General features: G+C 38.7%; 1 protein-coding gene across 3 annotated transcripts in view; it reads left to right on the forward strand.

Moving 5' to 3' along the window:
- LOC124721563 (mitochondrial glutamate carrier 1-like) overlaps positions 1-24,424 on the forward strand; it is a 185,925-nt gene that overhangs the window by 122,692 nt on the left and 38,809 nt on the right. For all 3 annotated transcript variants that reach the window (XM_047246599.1, XM_047246600.1, XM_047246601.1), the window contains exons 5-6: positions 7,875-7,968; positions 10,545-10,681. In XM_047246599.1, coding sequence (XP_047102555.1) covers positions 7,875-7,968; positions 10,545-10,681 — 231 coding nt within the window. The remainder of the gene's footprint in view (positions 1-7,874; positions 7,969-10,544; positions 10,682-24,424) is intronic.

The following is a 24,424-nucleotide window of genomic DNA, read 5'->3' on the forward strand; positions in this document are numbered from 1 at the left end:
GTCAGCTGCTTCTTCATTGATGTTTCTCTCTGTGGGTGGTGTTGGCTCATGTACGAATATGCAGTCTTTTTGGAAACTTCATTCAGGTGTCTCCATTCATCAGTGGTGCTTTCTTTTTGTGGTACCATATGTGCTCTGTGAACCTTTGTTTGAAGCACAGAACTTTTTTTGCAGTGGTTGATCATGGCTTGTGACATGAGGATAGTGATTGGCATAGGTGAGCTCCTGTAAACAAACTAGAAAGTATCCATGTTCTTTCTGTTAAACAAAATATGAAGATTGTTTTATTCTTTGACAAAACTGGGAAACAACCACTAGGGCAGGGCAATTTGTACCTTTCACAGTTTCATTGTAATCCAAACAGCAAGCTGTATCTGATGAATACAAGAAGGGAGGTTGATATTTTGTGTAAAGAAACTGACAACTCAGTTGAAAATGCAAAAACTTGTAGGCAAATTACTGTTAAATTTTTTTGTCATATATTTATATACCAGCATACTTCTTCTTTATTATTTAATATGAAGATATTTTATGGATTCAAAAGTTGTGTGTCTTACTAGCATTACTGTTTGTTTTAAATTTACTCATAGAAGTTTGGTAGATCTACTGTGTTCCAGTGGAGTGGAATTATTTCTGCATCTAAAGTTGGTTTCTGTTGTGCAGTTCACTCTAGTTATCTCTCTTCATTTTTATATTCATTTTACCAGGAAAGATACACAAAATTTGAGTGTCTAGGTATATGTACTTTCACTTGCTTGCTGTTTGCATGTCTCACACCACATTTGGTTATTATTTTCTAGTTTATTTAGCATTTCCAGCTATGTAAATAGCTGGAGTTTATCCTGTAACTAACAGTAAATTAAGTATAGTTATGAAAGGGGCAAGCCCTGCATCTCTAGTAACATCATGCTTTTACTGGAATAGTAAGAAATAGTAAAATAATCTTAAAATATCCAACTTTCTAATGAGAGTATCAGATAGGCAACATACCCAGATGTTAATGTTTTGATATTTCTTTTATGCCATTATGAGCTTTCAGTACTAGTAGTTCTAAAACTTCGCAACAAGATCCACTTCTTTCCCTTTCTCTGTTTATGATTATGACAGTGAATATTGCTGTTGTATTAATTTGTGATAACAACATCAAGCATACTTTCTTACTACCAATAATGTAATTACAGTAACAACTTCTGTAAATGTGTTGCCATGTTGTCCCATTCATTACATGATTATTTATTGTAATCCCACGGAATGTAGTCCATCACTAATATTTATTGTCCACTTTCAGTCATTAACACACCACAAGAGTAGATATAATAATGCATGTGTAGCAGCTGTACCCTTGGGGAACATGGTGGACTTGGTGTTAAAAACCATCAGTGTCTCTTGCTACTGTAGACATTTTATAGTAACACTGTGAAACCTAGCAAGCATAGATGTAAAATCAGACTGCCCTGCTTGGTGTTGGTAGCAAAAGTTCAGTATTGCTCAGCACATAGTGATGCAGTATCCAGTGGAACAAACAGTGGTTTCAAGTGGAGTTCACATTGTGAATGACTGGCTCAAAAAAAGAATGCAAAACACAGCAATGTTGTCATATGCATATGAGATTAGTCCATAGTGATAACTGAAAGATAGAAACAGTACAAAAGTCAATTCTCAAACACTGTATCAAATGGTACAGTCCACAAGCTTAATATCCATGCAGGTGTCCTTTTCAGACTACAGTGAAACCCCTGTTTCACATTTTCGTGGTGTCCAGTCTTAAAAACTGTAAAACTGAGGAAAATGCACAATCGAGGAAAATGATAAAACACCAAAATACGAGCAAAAATGTATGTAATTTGCATATATGATTAAAACTCACAGTCCTCGCCAATGGCATAAAATCTGTATAAGTAAAGAAAATTAAATGTACAATACAGCGTATATACAATAATTTGTGGCATGGGGTTTCATCAGTTCTTAAAAAATCAGATGTGTAAGAGCAAATAAAAACTCCTCAAAAAATTGAAATTAGTATCTGGGTACAAGATAATCAAGCTATTTTCCGACAAGCTAAGACCAAAAATTACACATCAAAACATGCCTTTTTGAGGCATCTTTCCTTTGTGTTCGCCCAGAAAAAAGCAAAAATTGATGAACATGATGGGTTAACCAAATTAAACCAAAAACTGAAGTACAGTTAAAGGCAACAGAATCCAACACGTGAGGGTGGGTATTTTCCTTCTGTAGCCAATGGCAGGTTAATTGGGTCGTATAAACTTCAACCCCATATACACTAAGCTTGAAACATATTTTCCACTACGTGATCTGGACACCATTTGGAAACATCTCCAGAAACACCTATTCGTAGCAATGTTGGTACAGTTCAAAGGAAACAATGTTTCAGATCAGCTACTGATGTCACCACTGCATGGCGCAAGTGTATATATGTCGCATTGTGTTGTATGTTGTTTAGGTTTTTTTTTTGTTAAGTTTTTCCAGAAGCAGACAGTCGAGTTGTTATCGTTGTACCAGGCTGATGGCTGCTTCTGGAAGATATGAAGCAAGCAGTACAAGAACAACAATGAAACAAGATGCTTTACAGAAAACTACTGCTAAGAGAGACAGCGTAGCAAACAAAATAATGTCATTTGTCATAGCTTGCTTCAAAATGTGAAACAAATACTGAAGATTCTGTAATGAATGTCTCGTTGACAAAAGACTGAAACTAACAGCCTGTCTGGTTGTAATTGCTTTCCTGAAATTCCTATAATTTTTTTAAAGTATGGTGATAACCGTATTTGCCAAAATTCAAAATGGTTAGATGATAATAGAGTGAAATTTCAGAAACTAGAGCTGTCTGCCGTATTCATGTCCCACACATAGCAAATTTTTCCCACGAGTTCTTCTACAATATGTTTTCCCTCACCAAAGACGACTACTGTATGCAAACCAACAAAGAGATTTATTACAACGACTAATCAGATTTTGCCAAATATTAACAAATAAAATACAAACTCTCTATCAAAATAAAATCTTAGTTTTAAAACCAATTGTGAAATTGTTTGATAAATGCAACCTTATTGTGTAAAACTATGAAACACTGAGAGGTGCTTATGGTCTTCAGATCCCAAGTCATGATAAATAAATTAAAAAAAAAAAAAAAATTGAATGAATAAATATGACGCCTTTCATTGTGTTTACGTCAACCTTTGAATATCAATAATGCAGACATGATGTGGCAGACAATACAAAAACAACACTACCAATAGCATTGCTGACAATGCGAATACACTGAGAAATGGTTACTGCCAGTGTGGACAGAAACAGAGACAAGAAACAGTCTGAAACAGATGCTATGCACTGTAGGAAATAATCTTTCAAGCAGAAAAAATTGTCCAGTGGCAGTGTGGTTGCAGATTCTCACTACCGTATCATAATGGATAATGTCATGGTTAACTTAGTGAAGGGTTATAGGTTTGCAACCCGCTGCGTGCATATATTAGTTTCATTATTAACATCATACAGTATGTTCTGCAATATTCAATGTTGTTAAACATTTCTGTTTGGTTAGAGAATGAAGGATGAAACAAGTATTTCTCTGTTTGGGATTCCACCCTTCTGCTTTGACCCATGACGTCATCAATAAGGTGGAAATGCCTATTCTCATGGTCTCCAATATGGCCCATATGATGTCATTACATGCACACGGGAACAAACATTAATATACACATAAATTAGGCAGTAACAACTCCCTCTAGAAATACAAACTAACAGGAGAACCATGGGAAATTGGAGGTTTTAGTGTGGGCACAATCTACATAAGACACACCACAATCTCAAAACACACAAAAAAATTACATCTTTCTGCTACACCATCAAAATCCAGAGGTATCGAAAACTTCCCGTGACATATATAGCTCAACTGCAACTTCGATATCACAAAACACCTACAACTACGAAAATTGGAATTTGACATTTTCCTTAACTTATATAGGTCAACTACAATTATCGATACCAAAAAATCATCTAAAACTATGAAAAATAAAACCAAAACATCTCAAAAACCCAAAAATCAAACATTCCTACAAAAATTAATACACATTGAATACTCCATAAATACAGAAAACATATCAACTAAGGAAGAATAGACACACAAAAAAATCATTGCCATCAACAAATTAAGGAAAACACGTACGTAGAAACAAACCAACTCCTAACCACCCGCAGCCTTCTAACCCCAAGCAACCCACATCCCCCCCCCCCCCCCCCCAAAAAAAAGGCCAACAAATAAAAACCACAAAATAAACGAAAATCAATCACGCCTTACAAATCAGCAACAACTGCAACAAAAAAGGTCCTCTACAACATAATCATAAAATAACCCTCCCACCCACAGCCCACCTGCCTGAACCGTATAATTTTGCTGTGCGGTTCCTCGCCCCCAAATTACATTTCACACTTAATTCTGTTGTCAGATCCTGGTAAGATTATTTCTTGGTTAAAATAAACTATGTTCATTTCCCCCCCCCCCCCCCCCCCCCCTAGAGCCCAGAGTAGACCCGTCATGTTCCTGACGAAATTTGTAGAATTTGTATAAAATCGATCAAAACTGGTTATGGTCGAAGCACAATGCGACCCTGGAAAAAATCTGGAGTTGGCCTGGAAAACCTGAGAAACTCTGGGAATATTTTTTTATTTATTTTTTAGAATCACTGGACTCACTGTAACAACAGAGGTCATATATTACTAAAAGTTATCTAGGACAATGGGTTTCTTGTTAACACATTCCTCTAGAAGAAAGGAAGAGAAATGGACCTGAAAAGAACCAAATTGTAGTAAAAATAAAACTGACTTTATTTTACCAAATTATCTTCACGATTCCTCCATCATAAGTTCAACCGTTTGCTCCCTAAAATTTATTTCGTTTTGATAATTGGTAAGTGTGGTATCATCATACATTGTCAAGTTGAAATATAGGGAACTAAACAGTTTGTGCACATAAAAAGTAACCAAAAATGGTAAAAGTGCAGATCACCGAGGTACTCTTCTTATGCCATTTTTGTTTGAATTGGGTAAGATTATTTGTTTACTACTGCACATGTAAGAGTTTAATAGTGTCTGTATCTTACCTATTTATTTTCAGGAATATTATGTGATACTGTGTTGAAGACCTTTGTTAGATCAACCAATATAGCACTTGTATGTTGCTTTTGTTCCAATGCCTGTAAGACAGACAATATATTGTCTTGCACTCTTTTGCTGTGCACTGGCCATTACGAAATCTATATTGGATATCATGTAAGAGGCACTTCCCCACCCCACTGATTGTATATGATGTTGGAATTACAGCAGGAGGGCTATAATTTCATAGCTATTCCATATCTCGCTATCTGTGCACATGCAAATGTTAGTAGGACATGGGTAGAAAATACTGAATAAAACAAAATTATTCACAAATGATGATGGTGTTTTGTTGATGAGTCCAAAGTTCTGCCTATTCCTCGCAGATATGTACAAGAAATGGAAGCTACATTAAAGCACTTTTAAATTTGTTTCAACCTTTTCTTCTATAAGGATAGAAGCCAAAGTTATGAATTAAACTCCATGCCAAGGCTGGGATTTGAACATGGGTCACCTGCTTATTAGGCAGATGTGCTAACCATTAAGCCACCCTGGGATTATGGCTAACACAGCAGCCCGGAAGATAAAGTTGAGACTCGTTTCTCCAGGAGAATGTAATTACATCAGATCATTATTTCAGCTTCTGTAACCAATTCGTCTGTTTTTAGAAACTGAAGGTTTTGCCACTGTGCACTTCATAATGTATTATCAAAGTCTAAACACTTTTGACAATGGAAATTAATTATTTTGCGTTTAATCATACAGTACCAGACGTTAGAAAATGATGATGGCTGTACAATAAGTATTCGTTCAGTTGACAGTGGACTGCAGCTGGTTAAACAGCTGGCTGTAGCAATACTGTTAGCCAGTTTCTTTATTTGGAATTGGAAGATCTATTTCCTTAACTCCTGGATACATACAGATTCATTGATGACCTCTGTCTAACTGGACTTGTTATGAAATTGAATCAGTACTTTTCTCAAATGAAGTATTGTGAACTAACCTATGCAATATTCTGAAAATAGTGTGTCATTGTAAAGAGTTGTTACAAGTGCAGTTTGTGATCTGAAAATGGTAAGCTATTGTTAACATGTCTGCAATTAGTGCAGTTGGTAAAATGAAATTTCTGAGACAAAATTTAGTTTTTCTTCCTGTTGAATCCCCTGACCATGACCACCTCCTTTTCTCGAATTTAATACTGCACCCTGTAGGCTGGGAAATGACTTCATTGAAATGACAGTTAAATGTATTCCCCACAACCAGCAAACGCATCACAGAACAGAGAAGCTCTAAAATATATTTTGCTTGTACTCAGTAATTCTCATGTTAAACACACACACACACACACACACACACACACACACACACACACACACACACACAGAGAGAGAGATAGAACTGTCCATGTTGTGCCATAGTTATGTGAGAGTAATAGACAAAGAAATTTCGTATTATAATTATTTTTCTCATGAACCTGTGTTTATCACCTGACTGCATTTTATATCCTGTTCCATTGAGGCTCACTGTACATTGTAATAGAAGAGAAAAATCAGCTTGGTGTTACTAAACTAAGTTATTCATCAGGATAGTGTGGCCAAATTGAAGTCAGTTTATACTAAAACTTCTGTCTTCTAAAATGTGTTCTAACTGATAATGCCAGGTTGTGTGAAATTTGTGTGCCAGAACTGAATTAAATGAAATAAGTTGCATCCTTAAATATGGCAGACAATATCCTTGGATGGAGCAATTGATGACTGCTGTTCTGATCATATTGGATTGCTGAAATGTATGAGATGTATTTCATCAATTAAGACATGGAAAGTGATGTAATTTACGTTGTTTTAGGTAAGTTGCTGTAAGGTTGCATTTATTTTGCGGAACTGTGATGAAATATTACAAAAGGATGGAAAAGTGATGATGACTGGTGATGTCCTATTGCAGATAAGATTCTGCGTAGATTCTAAAACCAGAACTTAAAGTACTTCCATGTGTGTGGTTTTATATCAGAGTCCTCCGTAGCTTTTTTCCCTACTTTATCATAAAGCACAGCAGAAAAGGCTGCATGCAATTGGAAATTGTAGAGAGTAACAAACACTTCGAAGCATTCACTCTATAAGACATACTTGAGTAGAACGATTAGTTGTGCACTGCTTTGTAAAAGGGAGGGGGAGGACGTGGGAATATGTGAGGAATTGCAGACATAAGGAGAGCATTGTTTGTTTCCCAAGATTTTGTCTTCGTGTGTTGCAACTCATTTGTTTATGCTGAGCAAATAGTTACGGCCAGTAAAGTGAATATGTGACTTTGGAGGAGCTGTAATTGTAGTTGTAGCTGTATTGTTGAAGTAGTAGTAGTAGTTGTGGTGATGGTTAGTGTTGGTTAGTGTTTGTGGCAATGGTCCCCATATCCCCATCCACCAGTGAAGGTATTAGTTTTGTAATTCCAAATTGGTAGTCATTGAGAAGGCAGAATTCCATATCAGAAAATATTTTAGTCACTTGTATTATTTTCACATACTTAGTCATTTTCTTTGAATAACAGTTTCGTATTTGATGGTAGTAATAATACAGTAAGGATTTATTAACTGTTAAATACTCATTCTGTTGGTATTTTATTGTATAGAGTGGATTACTCGTAGTTAAATCCTTATACTTAGATTTTTGAGTGAACAGTAGAAGTTAGTTTTTCAGTGTCTATGGTTTTATATGGTTGTTGTTGTTGTTGTTGTTACTAAATTAGCTGTTTGAATAATATTCTAATTACAGGATCAGGAGTAAACATCCTGTTAATAACACCTGAGAAGGCAATTAAGCTTACAGCCAATGATTTCTTCAGACACCATTTATCTCCAGGAGGAGGGTAAGAATACTGCAAGCAGTAGAGTAATTGGTTTTTAACGTCAGCAAGATTGTTTCATTGTTATTATTATTTAGGTAGCCTGTAGTTTTTTGTACTCTTCATGTCTTGTCTTAGTTCTGCGCTCTCATGTAGAGTGGCATAATTCTCAGTGCAGCTTTTTACAGGGTTCATTAAGTTACATACAGTGACTGTGATGAACATGAATTTCTAATCCACACATTGTGTATCAATGTCATTGGTTAAACTCCTAACCTCGCCGCAGTGACATATGGCATGAAGACTTAACATATTGTCACCTGTAACTCTTAAATTGAGAGAGGGCGTTAAACTCTGTGAACCCCTTTAGCACTTTTCAGTAGTACAAGGCTACACTGAAACATGTTTCACCTTCTCTCATTCATTTCCATATTCATCTATCAAAGCTAAAACTTTTTTTAAAATAAGTGATTGACTTTCACATGCATTGCATCGTGAGAGATTGGCACAAATATACATTTTTGAAGTGATAGAATTTGTTGCAACAGTACTACATAAAATTACTAATTCAGTAAACAAGAGTCACCATACAGGCCTCTTCCTAGCATTCAACAAACAGAGCAAATTGATCTAATTAAGAGTTTTTTTCCATGAAGAATTGTTTTTGGATGAAAACAGTAATGAAAGAAGATGTAAAAGGCTATTGATCAGCAGCAATGAGAGCAATAATGGAAGAAGATATAAAAGTTTATTGATCAGCAGGCAATGAAAAACAAAGGAGAAATTAAAAGGAATAAGGAAGTAAACTGAAGTGACACTGACTGCAGACACCTACAATAATATATATTAAGCCTCTGTGAGCAGGCCAGAGAACATTTGTGCATGGACCAGTGAAGCTTTGTGTCATGAAAGTGTAAAACCTTGTCAATAGTAGGAACCTGCAGTGGACCGAAAAAAGCAGACATCTTAGTCTATGATGAAGGTACCTGGTTAAGTTTGACAGAGAAGAGACACACACATGACAGCAAGTGAGAAATGAGCATGCAGTCAAGAGTGGCTAACAGTTTGAATCAACCTCTGTTGCAGTGCCCTGTAAGTTCTGCACAAGTGGCTGAACTTTCTGGTGATACCTAGTTGTCACAAAACAAACAGACTATCGTCTCTGTAGAAGATTCACTGTGTCACCTACCATAGGCACATGTGGAGTAGGGTAGACCAGGAATAGTGTGCAAGAACAAATGTAAAGATACGATAAGAAAACATTCTGAAAGAACATGCCACTGTGAAGTTAAAAGAAAGAAAGAAACTGCAGCATGCTTCTCATACACGTAGACCTGTGAAGCATGTGGGTTGTAATTGAGCCAGAAGAAACATTTTTCCTGCTTCAGTGATAGGAAGAGTATCAAATTTTCTTACACAAAAGCTGTGACCTCTGGTGGGCCACACAATCACACATTGCAGGCTCCTCTCAATTATCATAATCATAAAAGAAAAATGTATCTTGTCTACTGACCTCAAGATGAGCTTCAATTTGATGTTTTTATTTTAAAATGCATCAGTAGAAAAGACAATGGATATTTTGCAGCCATTTGTTATTTCAGACTTGTGTAACCAATCACAACAATGTATAATTAAAACTTATTTTAAGTGAGAGGTACATTTTGTGATGTGGTCAATAATATAGCACTGGGACCTTGCTCTAGCCAAACACAATATAGAATGTTTGAGAAATCGACTCTTTACCCTCCATAATCACACTCAAAATGTTGATGTCATTATGATTCTTTACACATTTGGACTCTCAGAGAAGAGGAACTCTGCAACTGCTGCTACCAAATTAATCATCAGCACACAAACATTCAATTTACAGTCGAAATAGTGAAATATTGCATACTGCCTTTTCATGAAGTAGTTGTAAATAGAACCCTAAAGAACACATTTGCATACAGCCTATACAGGAACATTACCAACACCATTTGAGTGAAAGAATTCTGCCCCACTCTGTAGAAATCAATTTGGAAAGTGTGAAAAAGATGATTACAGAAAAACTACTATTTCATCTCTGTGGCTAACACCAACTAAAGACACATTAATATGTGCAATTTGATGTCTTCCTCCTCTTTGGAATGTCCACAAATTGTGGAAAGCTGCAACCATTTAGGACTAAATGCTGCTCATGTATACCTTTCTTGGAAGTGTGACAGTGCACAATATACCAGTGATGTCATTGTGTTTGGAATTCACTTTACTACAAGAGATTTGTGTTTATGGAAGTTAAAACGTAATTTAATCATCCTAAAATGATAAAGTTCATGGTGCTTATGGTTAATTATGATGAAGATTAGTTGCTGAAGTTTGCAAGTTATTCCTGTGTTAAACATTATCAGTGTGTTATGAACCTTTATTACAAGCATAAGTACCAAGTAGCACCCAGCAGTGTTCTACAGTAAATTTTTTATGGTATTTGAAAAGATAATTGATAAATATGAATGATATTAGATTGCTTAGGTAAACAGTTTTGCCACTAACAAAGCTGCTGCTTGTAGTTCATTCTCTAATGATTACCTCAAATTTATAGTTATATTCTCATGGTTTGACAGAAAGAAATTGCCATTGGGACGTGAGATGCTGGCTGGCGGTCTAGCAGGCCTTTGCCAAATAATTATTACAACACCAATGGAGTTACTAAAAATCCAGTTACAGGATGCAGGAAGACTTGCAGCTCATGCAAAAGAAGGTAAGAAAAAAATTGAAAGATGTTAGAAATGAATACTGTACAGTAGTGATATTTGTAGTGCAAAATTGGTCTATACAGGTTTCATGTATAACTAATGCATAAATCAACTATGTACATTATTACAAAGTGAGTTTGATAATTCTTAGTGTGAGAGAAAGACAGTGTTAATGATAGGCAGCATTATCTGGTTGTATGGCTTACATTTTTACAGAGTAATTTATTTCATGCAGGTGCCTCTGTAGCTGGACAGTATGTGTCTACTTTATAACTGCTGACAGTGGTACTTTAGTGAATTTGATAATGGTAGATCTTATTGTTTTTCTCTTTATATTCTCATGGGGGCATAAACAGTGAAGTTAAAACTTAGTGGTAACTTTAAATTTCACAACAAAACCTCCCTTGAGCACATCACATATCCTGACTCTTCACCTACATGTTTAGTTCTCTTTAATTTTATAGTATATATTTTGTTTTGGTATTTTAACTAAATCCATGTTTTGGACACTATGCTAAATGTCTCATTATCAAGCTTTGCCTTTTGTAATGCATTCTATAGCTGATTCAGAAAATATGCTGTCATTACTTTATGCCTCAATCAATGTACAGAGTGAAATGGTGACTTTGCACTGCTATGTTAAGCAAAGCTAGATAGGACAGCTGTTACACCTGCAAGAGGACCTACAGAAGCAGAATAGGGACCTGCAAAATCAAATTGCAGCACAAGACGACATGGGTTTATACTGACAAATGTTGAATGTGACAGACAGTTTTCACAATGAGTCTAATGTGGTTTCCACTCCATAAATGAAAAACACAAATACTGAAGTTCCTGCTGGAGAAGCCTGAACTGTTGTTCAGTGTTAGATGTGGCATTCACAGTAGTAGTGTTATTATCGATTATACTAAAGTTTGCTGTGGCGGTTAACAGCTTGGATGCCTGAGCTGTCGAAATGGTGTCAGATGTGTTACATTAAAACCACACTCACAATAATCGTACCTTCACTTGAACCAACAAATGCAACAAGCTCTTCAGTTTGAGCACATCAGCGATAGATCGCCATAAGAATTCTGGTGACATCTGAGGAGCATCATGGAAGAGGAAGCACTGTCAAATTAAACACTATGGCATATTCAATTAATGTAAACCATCACTTTCAGTGAAAACAGGGGTGGTGATGTGTGGGAAGACCTACATTAATTCTGCGCTTGCAGTAGCGGGCTATATTGGGACAGGCATGTACCTCACTGGTGACAAAGGGGGGTCCTTTTCAGTGAACCAGGTAGCTAGAGACATCAACACTGGAGAGACTGCAGCTATATGGCATGAACAACAGATTGAGGAGGAGGGAGAAGAGGAATCTGTGCTCACTACAAGGTGACAGGATGAGTGGCTGGTTGTTACACAGGCGCATCTCTTGACAGAGAGTCAATTTGGAGGCTGGCCACACCCATTCACTCTTTCAGTGGGCAGGTGGCAACTCCTTCAGCAGGATCTGAGCAGGCATGTGGGAAGAGGATTTACTAGTTCTCAGGAGCTCTAATATAAGTTGTGGTGTCTCTGCCGAGGTTCTCATCCCAAATGTGAGGGAACCCCTGCCCGCAACTATCACGGGTGTGGGATGCAACAGTCTGCAAATTGTAGCTCATTTTGGCACAAGTAATGCCTGTCTGGGTTCTGAAGACATCCTCAGCTTCTACAGGTTGGTGGTGGAAGTGATGAAGACTGCTGGCTTTGCTCACAGGGTGCAAGCAGAGCTAACAATTTGCAGCATCATACCCACAGTCGATTGGGGTCCTTTGGTTTGGAGCTGAGTGGAGGGCTTCAACCAGAGGCTCCATCGATTCTGTGATGGTCATGGCTGCAGATTTCTGGACCTGCGTTATGGGGTGGAGAATTGTTGGAATCCCCTTAGAGAGGTCAGGGGTGCACTACACAAAGGAAGCAGCTACGCACGTAGCAGAGAACTTGTGGAGAGCATATGGGGTATTTAACGCTAGGTGGTAGTTAGAGGGCCTCTGATGAATGTCGCCAGTCAGTACATAGATTGCGAAATCAGATCACATTCAAAGTAGAGACAATTTAAGTTTCAAAATTTTTACAGTGAATTGTCAAAGTATTCTTAACAAAGTTCTTGAAATTATTGCCTTCTGGGAAAGTTGTAATGCTCCAGTTATTCCTAGGACCAGGAGCTGACCGAAACCCAAAGTAGAAAGCTCTGAAACATATATCACAAAAACAGAGTAAACGTCATAGGAAGTAGTGTTCATTGCTGTTGATCAAAATATTGTCTGTTGAGGTCAAATTTGATTCTGGCTGTGAAGTTATCTGGACGCGAGTAGCAGGCCTAGATGTTCTCAAGTTCATTATTGGATGTTTTTGCTGGTCACCTGATTCCACCATAACAGTTGTAGAATCATTCAAGGAAAGTCTATGCTCAGTAGTGTGGAAATACCCAGATCGTGCAGTATTGTTTGGAGACGACTTTAATCTACTGAGTATAGACTTGGACGTCTATGGAGTCACTGCAGGTGGTAAGGACGGACAGAGAGACAGACAATGTTGTGACCACATTTTCTGCAAAACTGCCTTGAACAACTAGTTAAATGACCCACATGTAATGGAAATATTTAAGCCTTGCAGCTATAAAAAAGGCCAGACCTTATTGACAATGTCAGTGCCTAGTAAGTGGATTAAAGATGGAAAAGACCCTCCATGGTTTAATAATCAAATTTGTAAAATGCTGTGGAAACGGAGATTGTTGCACTCTCAGTTCAAAAAAGAACACGCAAATGTTGGCAGGCAAAAATTAGTAGAAATTAACAACTCTTCCACCATCTTACTTTAGTGAGAGATTTGCATAGAACCCGAGAATACTTAAGTCGTTCGTAAAATCGCTAAGCGGGTCGAAGGCTTCTGCCTGGTCATATGTCGACCAGCCTAGATTGGCAATAGAAGACAGCAAAAGAAAAGCTGAAGTATTAAATTTCAGATTTCTTAAATCATTCATACAGGAGAATTGTACAAACATACCGTTGTTTGACTGTTGTACAGACTCCTGCATAGAGGACATAGAAAAAGACATCCATGGCATAGAGAAGCAGCTGAGAGCTGAAATCAAATTAGTCAGTAGGTCCAGATGGAATCCCAATTTGATTTTACAGAGAGTACTCTACAGCATTAGCACTTACTTGCTTGCATTTATCTCGAATCTCATACCCAAAGCAAAGTCTCTAGTGACTGCTAAAATCCCCAGGAGATTCCTGTATATAAGAAAGCTAAAAGAACAGACCAGCATAATTACAGACCAATAACAGTAACATCAGTATGCTGCAGTATTCTTGAACATATTGTGAATTCAGATACAAAAAAATTCCATGAGTCAGAAAAGCTTCTGTCCACAAATCAAAGGAATGGAGGGTAACAAGCAGATTCCATATTCCTAAATCTCAAGAAAGCAATAGACGCAGTCCACTGCATACTGTTGATGAAGGTCTGAGCATATGGAATTAGGTTACCACGTATGTGAGTGGCTCAAAGATTTTTTATGTAACAGAACTCTGTACATTGTCCTCTATGGCGAGTGTTCATCAGAAACAAGGGTAACCCTAGGAGTGCTCCAGGTAAGTGTGATACGACCACATAAATGACCTGATGGGCAGGTTAAATGGCAGTTTATGGCTGTTTGCTGGTGATGATGTGATGTACGTGAGGGTATCACCATTGAGTGGCAGTAGTAGTATATCTACATATACAGGGGCTGTTCAAAAAGTAGGCTATGGTGCTCGCTCTCTCTCTCTCTCTCTCTCTCTCTCTAACACCCCCCCCCCCCCCCACACACACACACACACACACACACACACACACACACACGTTTTAGTGTGCTCGGTGATTTTCGATTATTAGAAAAAATGGACCAAAGAATTTGCATCAAATTTTGTGTGAAAAATGGAATAAAGTGCTCTAAAACACTTGAAATGTTGACAGTGGCATATTGTGAATCTGCTCCAAGTAAAAAAAAAAAGTTTACAAGCTGTACAATGTCTTTCAAGATGGCCGAGAAGATGCCAATGACAAACCTCTCTCTGGGCACCCCTGCACATCAACAGATGTGAAGAAAATTGTTTTGGAAAATCATTGAATTACCGTAAGAGAAGTTGCTGAGGATGTTGGCATATCGGTTGGCTCGTGTCATGCAATTTTATCGGATGTTTTGGGCATGAGTCATGGGTCAGTGGAGTTTGTTCCAAAACTTCTCAGTTTTGATGAGAAGAACCGTCTCATTAGCATTGTTCAGGAGCTCCCGAATGACTTCAGTGATGATCCTGATTTGCTCAAAAGGTCATAATTGGTTACGAAACATGGGTTTACGGTTATGACGTTTATACCAATCGCTGCAATGAAAGCATACCTGAGAACCAAGACTGAGAAAAGCATGCCTAGTTTGATCAAATGTCAAAGTTTTGTTCACAGTGTAACCCCTCCCCCATTACCATGGTGTAGTGCATCATTAATTTTTGCCTCAAGATCTTACGGTCAATAAGGAGTATTACCTTGACGTTATGCGCCATTTGTGAGAAGCAATACACAAAAAAAGTCCAGAATTGTGGAAAAACAATTCATGGATTTTGTATCTTGACAATGCACCTACTTATTCATCATTGCTTGTGAGAGATTTTTTTCCAAAAACCACACAATCATGCCTTGGCCACAATATTCACCGTATTTGGCCCCATGCGACTTTTTCCTGTTCCCAAAACTGAAGAGACCTATGAAAGTACAAAGATTTTCCACGATTGAGGAAATAAACTGTCGCTGGAAGTACTCAAGACTGTGCCAAAAAGTGCTTATGAGAAGTGCTTTGAGGATTGGGAGAAGCATTGGCACAAGTGTATTGTATCCGGGAGGGATTACTTTGAAGAGAACAAGAAGAATATTGATGAATAAATAAATATTTTTTCATAAAAATATGAAGTCACCTTACTTTTTTAACAAACCTCGTACATCTACGTGATTACTGTGCAATTGACAAGGTGATTTACAATTTATAGTTCATGTGATGATGCGCAGCGTGCTGCAAACATAGAAAAATGTAAGATAATGTGATAGAGTAGGAGAAACAATCCTGTAATGTTTGAATACAGCATTAGTATGGCACTGCTTGACACAGTCACATAGATTACGGTAAGTAGCCCCAGTGCTAGACACACAAGCCTTGTTGCACTTTTATAAGAAGTGTATTAAGGAATTGCAATAAGACTGGTCCATGGTGAAAATGTATGAAATTAATAATACAGTACAGCAAAACAGAAACAAAAAAGTAGTTTTTAATATAATTAGCTACATTTTAAAATGTTTAAAAAGATATGCTTAAAATAATTGTTCCCAATGCCAGACACATTGTATCAGTAAAAAAAAAAGGAAAAAAACCACACACACACACACACACACACACACACACACACACACACACACACACACACACTGTATAAGAAACAAAACACATAATATTAAAAATATTAAATACCAATACCGATGTTAAAATAACAAATCATGACTCATTTTTTGCAGTGTATACAAAGTACCTATGCTCTTCCATTGTTACCTTCATCATCGTTAATAAAGTTGAACTTTCATTTTGGTAGGTTCTGTGTATGTCCCTTTTTACTTGCTCCATTAGGATCATTTGGCATTTTTGAAGTCTTTGGAAGTAGAAGGTACAGCTGTATCGATAGCCTTTGGAAGGGTTCAGTCTATACGGCTATTACCCACTTGCAGTGCTGTGAGAAGCTGATCAGATTCATCAACAGCCGAGGTGTGTCTGGTGTTAGATGATGGGATGAAATCCAAATCTGTGAAAATATTTTTATTTAGTGGACAGATGCCAGTGTATTGGAATCCTGCTTTTCTAGCTGCATCATGCATATTTTGGAGAAAGCAGGGGAAACCAATCCGCAAATATCCTTATGAGTTATCTTCAGCCCCAACATCCCATATTTTCTCATCCAGACCTCATGTGCTGCATTGAATTCACTTTTGAAAGGCCTCGTCACTGTACAGTCATATGACTGGAGCTTATGTGCAGTGTGTAGTGGCAAACTAAGCATATGAATGTGGTGTTTCCTGGCAAATAGCAAAACTTGTAGATATTTGTGAGTAGTACAAACCATTCAAGAGGCAAGATGGATTAAAATGTTTCTTTATTGAACACAACCGTTTCAACAGACTTTGCTGTTATCTTCAGGTCTTAAAATCTTATTTTGTAAAACATGTTAATTTTATGATAAACCTCACGCACAAGATGCCCAATGGATAAAGATCAGCACATAATAAAAAGTTTGTCATCGCTAAAACATTTAAAAACATAAAGCGCATTGTGAAAAAAGCCATGTCCATATACAAATTGCGCACAGATGCTTGTTACATCATATCGTGTTGATACAAACCATTTTTGCAATATTTCGTCCGCGTTCACCTGAAGTGAGTTTACTGACCACCTTTTTACCCTTAACAGTTAACACTTTTCTAGTGTCCTGTTTCATCACAACCATATATTCTGCTTGGTGGGAACGAGAATTTGCCTGTTAGTTCCTCCAACTTGGCATAAAAAGCACTCATTTGCTCTCTGTCGAAACTATATCCTCTTTGAAGGCCAGCAGATTAAGCACAATGTTAGGAAAATTCGGAATGCTGTTTCATGAAACCTTGAAAAAAATTTGTTGCCTGCAGTTTTCTTGTTCCTATTGATTTGATGTCGCAACTTCAAATATTCTGCTAAATCATAATTTTGAAAACTGTGTTTTGTTTATGGCCAAAAAAACAGTTGTCTAAATACTTAAGATGTTTGATTAGCTCATTTGCCAATTTATCAGTGAAACTGTTTTTAAATCTGTCCCAAGGAGGTGCCACTGTCGTACATTCCCCTCTTTTAAGAACAGTAACGCATTCTCATAATGAGCTTTTAGGCACAGAAAAGTTCCCTGCTGTTCCCTGATACAGAATTTTCCAGCTAAAACACCATCGGCAGCTGTTTTCATTATCTCCTCATAACATTTTGATTTCTTTGAAGCTGACATTCTGTGAATAAGCCCTAAAAAAAATGAGACAGTTTCAGTTTGTTTGTTCATAGAACTGATTTTCTATCTGGCGTTGGGCACAAGCATATTGTCAGGGACTGGGGCCGACATGATGAGTTTAACCCTTAGCTTACCATGTCAGTTTATGTCACAATCTGTCCCAGGAGTGGTCTGACAGACAGCTATGTTTAATAGCCATGAAAAATTGCATTCAGCAACTTCAGTAAAGCTGTTCAGTTTTCTATGTAAAAGGTTACATTAATAACACACAAAAAAAATATTGAAATAAATTTTGAAGTTTTTTTAAAGGCATTTAAACAGAAAACTGCATAAAATGAACATATTACATGATGATGATGATGATGATGATGCTATAGAAACTCTCATACCCTGCACTCTCCATTTTAATTTTCTTATATTTTTATTGTTCATTATACATGTCGTAATAGAAACACCAGTTTCCATAAAACAGTCAAAAAAATCAAAATTACACTAGTAATTTTTAGGTTTTTACTTTCCTTCTTGGAGGTTTTCTTTACACTTGCTGGTAATTTTGGCAGAGTGTTCAAGTTAGATTGCCTTCTTGCAACAATGGCAACTGTAAGGCATTTTTCTCTTCTTTTATGGGTCACAGGTGGAGCATGTTTTGCATTGTTCCAGTAATTCTATGACTACTTCTACTTTTGGTTCAGCTACACTCAAAACACAGTGAATGGATGCACGAAGTTCATGGGGTATGTGATAGTTGTTGACTCACTTTATATCGGTGATGTCACCAACGAGTTCACAAGCTTCTTCAAAAAATGAAAGTGGCTCACCTGAGAATTATCTTTTGTAGGAATTGTGAAGGACAAAGGCATTCACCCCACTCGTGTCCAGCATGCAGAAAAGTAATGCCATTGGCCATTGTTGGAAGAGGCTTCAGCAACCAGCAATATTTGTTTCGATGTAATATGCTCACGTTCAGAAGAAAAAGGACACCTTGAATGGCTAGAGATAGGATGTTCATATTCACAGGACATGTACATTAGTATGTTCTACAAAAATGATTAGCATTTGAACCCTGTCGGCCCTGGGATGGAGGTCAACATCGATATTGCAGCGCAACACCACCTACTGGTAAAATGTGCCTGCAGCTCTCATAGTCACTATAAAACGAAGGTAATGGATCAGTGTGACTTGAGAAGACGTGCAGGATGCCTCACATACATATGCGCAAACCATACTGTCAAATCAGTGAGTCTGAAAGGTGACACGTTATTGGCATGAGAAAATGTGATGCGTCCATCCAGGAAATTGTTGCTCATGTGGAAGAAAGAATTTCGGCAGTACAATGAGTGTGTGGAGAATGGTTCACAGAAGGCTGTAAAACATGGCGAGGTGGGTCAGGTTGCATCACCCAGACAAGCCCCTGAGAAGATAGACACCTCATTCGAATGGCATTGCAGGACAGATCTGCATCATCCTCAACTCTGGCGGCACAGTGGAACAGGGGTGACAGTACGTCACCGTTTATAATGGCATGGGTCACATGCGCATCATCCACTTCTCCGCCTACCATTGACGAATGTGCATAAACATGCTAGACAGCAATGGTGTATGGATCATAATCACTGGGGACAGGAATGACATCAGATAGTGTCTCCAAATGAATACAGGTTCTGTTTGTTTGCAAAATTATGACTGTATTTTGGTTCGCTGCAGACGGGAAGAGTGGCATCAGTGATTGTATTTGCATAAGACATAAAACACAAGCTCAAGGCGTTATGGTGTGGGCTGCTATTGGGTAAAACCAACAAATCCCAGTTGGTGTATATCCAGGGCACTGTGACCAGTGTGACATACATGAATGACATCCTGCAACCTGTAGCCACACTCTTTCTGCACATCATCCCAGATGCCATTTTTCAGCAAGACAATGCACAACCACATGTCGCTGCATGAACACACACCTTCTTGGTGTCGCAGTATGTCAGCCTTTTGCCCTGGCCAACCAGATCACCAGACTTGTCACACAATCAAAAATGTGTGGGTATATGGTGAAACAACAGGTGTAGTGCTGTGAATCAATGCCAACCACCACAAATGCACTTTGGAACCAGGTGACTGCAGTATTGATGGCTATACCACAGGATGTCATTTGGACCTTATACTTGTCGATGCCATCATACAGGGACAAGTTATCATGGCCCATGGTGACCTTGTGCCTACTAGGCAGCAGGACACATACTGAACTGAGGTTACTGAATTGCTAATCATTTCTGCAGAACATATTAATGTACATGTTCTGTGAATATGAACATCCTATATGTAGGCATTCAACATGTTGTGTTTTTTGTGAACATGTGTGTATTTTTAGCGGAACCTTTTGCTAAAGATACAGTCTCTCCACATTTGTCTTCCTCACTGTGATCACTTGTTTCATTCAAGGAATATACAGGCGGAAAAACAAATTTGTCTTCACTTTTGCACTATTTCTATTCTGAATGACAATTCACCTTCAGTTTCGTTGTCACTGTCTCATCCAACATTATTTCCTAAACTGTCCTCAAACCACTTTAAAACTGTATTCTCCAAGCCAGGGTCTGGAACATGAACAGTAAACGAACACCTGGCTACTGGATCTGTGACTCAAAGTGCCAGGTGCGGTCTCGGAGACTGCTAGTGTGAAAGCAGCAGTAATAGCGTAGGTCCATATCACATTCAAGTGCCTGCTGACAAAGGATGTCATGGCAGATTCAGGAAAAAACAACTGCAAAATGCTGGTATCTCATATCCCGCTTCTATGCATTAGCAACACAATGGACACTAGCAGTCTGAGAGACCACATCTGATACTCGATGGGTTAAAAAAAACTTAGTGATATTTAAATACATGAAAGTTTCATTAAGAAAGGAACGCTTTCTTCTTCTTAATCTGTGCATATTTTAATTAACATTATTATAGTTTCATTAGAAGAGGGACCAAAATCCCTATAAAGATTATGTGCGTAGCAGTAGTAACAATGGATGTTCACTTAACAAAGGGTTTATCTCCACTGACAATGGCTGAAGGAATGTGACCTGAGTAACACCATGTGCACGTGTTCCTCCACAATTGCAGAGGAGTCAGCTTGTGCCATCCATCATGTAAAAGGTAAATTAAACCTGTCTGGCCTGGGAGCTGTCTGCTGCTGGGGCAAGCTCCCCTAAATACAGAGGCATAACACTGCAAAGCAAAGTTAACTGGAATGCGCTCATCAGGTTTGTAGTAGGAAAGTCACATGCATGACTTCGTTTTATTGGGAGGATTTTGGAAAGGTGTCATAGAGGAGCTAGTGAGTAGAATGCTAGTGCGACCCACTCTTCAGTACTTTTGAGTGTTTGGGATCCACACCAGGTCGGATTAAAGGAAGACATTGATTTAATTCAGATTTGATCAGCATGCAAGTATTATGGAAATGCTACATGAACACAAACGGGAATCCCTGTAGGGAAGACGATGCTTATTTCAGAAGGCACTATTGCAAAAAAATTAGAGAACTGGCCTTTGACACTAATTGCAGAATGGTTCTACTGCTGCCAGCATACATTTCGCATACAGACCACAGAAATAAAATGTGAGAAATTAGGGCTCATACGGAGGCTTTTATAGGGTAGTTTTTCTCTCACCCTATTTCAGAGTGAAACAAAGGAAGTGACTGCTTGGTGGTGAGTCGTACCCTCTGCCATGCACTGTACGGTTGATTGTTGACTATGTATGTAGATGTAGATGCAGATGAATTATTAAGGGGCTTGGATACGTGTTTTGTCCTACCTCAACAATATTTCGATATTTTCAGACATTAGAATTACATGAGTAATAGTTTAAGGCAATAGTAGACAGGACGAATAAATATGCTCTGGTGATAAATGAGGAAAATGTGTTCCAAATCTAAAATGGGTGACATTTTTAGGTCATATGGCCTCAGCTGCTGGTATTTGTCCTTTCAAAGAGAAGATAGAGGCCATTAACAACATTCCTCAACCAACAGATTACAGCAATTAAAAATATTCCTAGGGTTCGTCAATATATACCGACATCACCTACCTGGAACAGCAGAGATGCAGGCCCTGTTGACATTGCACCGGCAGGTAACAACATATGGCCATACAGCCAGGCATCCGTGCCATGGATGCCCATGATGCAGCACACCTTGGAAAAGATAATTGCTAGTTTGCAAAAAAGCAATCCTCTTATCTCACTCAGTCCACAATGCACCATTATCAATAGTGGTGGATGCCAACCGACAGACTATCGGGGCAACTCACCATCAGTATGTTGAGAATAGTTGGAAACCTTTGGGGTTTCTCTTCCGAAAGCTGAGAGAGGCCAAAACTAATTGGAATGAAACTTCCTGTCAGATTAAAACTGTGTGCCTGACCGAGACTCGAACTCGGGACCTTTGCCTTTCGCGTGCAAGTGCTCTACCAACTGAGCTACCGAAGCGCGACTCACGCCCGGTACTCACAGCTTTACTTCTGCCAGTACCTCGTCTCCTACCTTCCAAACTTTACAGAAGCTCTCCTGCGAACCTTGCAGAACTAGCACTCCTGCCCGCGAAAGGCAAAGGTCCCGAGTTCGAGTCTCGGTCGGGCACACAGTTTTAATCTGCCAGGAAGTTTCATATCAGCGCACACTCCGCTGCAGAGTGAAAATCTCATTCTAATTGGAATGCATAGAATTGAGAGCTGCTGGCCATTTATGAAGCTGTATGACACTTTTGCCTTTACGTTGAAGCTAGACCACTTGTAGTCTACACAGACAATAATTAAACACTTTTGCTTTCCACAAGATTGAGGAAGGTTCCTCACCCCAGCGGTTCCGCCAGCTCGAGATTGTTGGACAATTCACAAAAGAAATAAGACATGGAAGAGTGACAGAATATTTAGTGGCTGATTCTTTTTATTGCAATAAATTAAAATCAACTTAGGGCAGCACAAGCTGCAGATGATCAGCTGCAACAGTAATTGCAAGACGGTTCAACAGCTCTTCAGCTCAAACAAGTTTGGTTTCTAGGCATAAAGGACCTTATTTGGTGTGACATGTCTAGACCCTCACGTAGACCATTTGTGCTCAAAACGCTACAAACAGCAGTTTTTGACTGTGTTTCCAACCTCACCTATTAAAGTACAAATGCCACCATTAGGCTGGTGACAGAGAAATTTACGTTGCCCACTATCAAAGACCCCGCCTCAGGGGACACCACCTCAACGCAGCACTGTCCTTTCGGGCAAAGTGGTTTGCATGCTGCTCCTATCCTTTTCCTATCCCTAGCCCATTCTTTTTCTTTTCCTTTCCATTTCCCCCACTTAACCGATGCTGGCGGTTAAATCACGTACTGGGGTGTGGAGGAAATGCCAAGCCCATATGCCGAACATCCAGTAAATCGTCAGTGCCTGGGCGATTAGGTGGCAGCCCCACCAAGGCAATCGGAAGTGGTGGGCCAATCATCCGTCCTTCTTAAATAACCTGATTACTGAAACCGAGATGAGAATACAAAACTGGATGGATAAACTGGTGACGACCTTTGGAATGAAAAGGAAAATGAAAATTGGCTTTTGGAACATACGAACCTTGAGGGAGAGTAGTAAGCTGAAACAAAAGACCAGGGAAATGAATAACTATAAGCTTGATGTCCTGGGATTGACTGAAGTGAGGTGGCCAGAGTTTGGTGAATGCAGACATTGGATGGAATTAAGTTTTTATACTCAGGATCTGAAGAGTAAGGGGGACACTGAGACGGATTGGGCTATTGTTGACCAAGGCAGCAAAGAAGAGCCTATTAGAATGGAGACCTGTGACCAGTAGGATCATGACTGGCAGATTTAAGAGGAAGGTACGAAACATGACACTCGTCCAATGCTATGCCCACACAGAGGCATCGGAGATTGAGAATGAGTAGTAGTTCTATTACCTGTTACTAGAGACTGTAAGGAAAGTGAGCAAGAAAGATATCCTCGGTGTTACGGTAGACATAAACAGATAATGGGGGTATATGGCTTGGGTGAAATCAGTGATAATGGGGAAAGATTTCATGACTTTTGCGCAAGCCATGACCTTGTAATAGGAGGGACCTTGTTTCCTCATCGGAGATGCCGTAAAATAAGATGGATATCCCCAGATCATATTACAGAAAATCAAACTGACCACATTGCAGAATCCAGGAAGTTCAGGATGAGCCTGGAAGATGTGCGAAATTGAAGAGGAGCAGACGCAAGTAGCGACCACCATCTTGTTACTGCCAGTTTCCGAATGAAGATTGTGGTTTCCAGAAAGAAATTAGAGCCAAGAAATAGAAGATTCGAGGTAGGTAAACTGAAAGATCCACAAATAGCTGAGGAGCTCCAGCTGGAACTCTGGAATAGATTCCAGGCGCTGGAACTGGAGATGACTGAGGATAAGGGCATCGAGGAAATGGAGACAGAAGTTAAGAATACTTTTGTACGAGTGACTGAGAGACAACTTGGCTTTAGAAATCGCCAGCGGAGAGATTGGATGTCCGAACATATCTGGAGGAAGATACCCATAAAAAAGGAGGCCAAGGGAAGAGCAAACCAGAGCAGGCCCAGGTAACAAAAAGCACTAGCACAATCTGATTATACAGCAGCAGATAAGGAAGTGAAAAGAGTGTAAGAAGAAACAACAAAA

This window comes from Schistocerca piceifrons, chromosome X (genome assembly GCF_021461385.2).
Source record: "Schistocerca piceifrons isolate TAMUIC-IGC-003096 chromosome X, iqSchPice1.1, whole genome shotgun sequence".
Taxonomy (NCBI): domain Eukaryota; kingdom Metazoa; phylum Arthropoda; class Insecta; order Orthoptera; family Acrididae; genus Schistocerca; species Schistocerca piceifrons.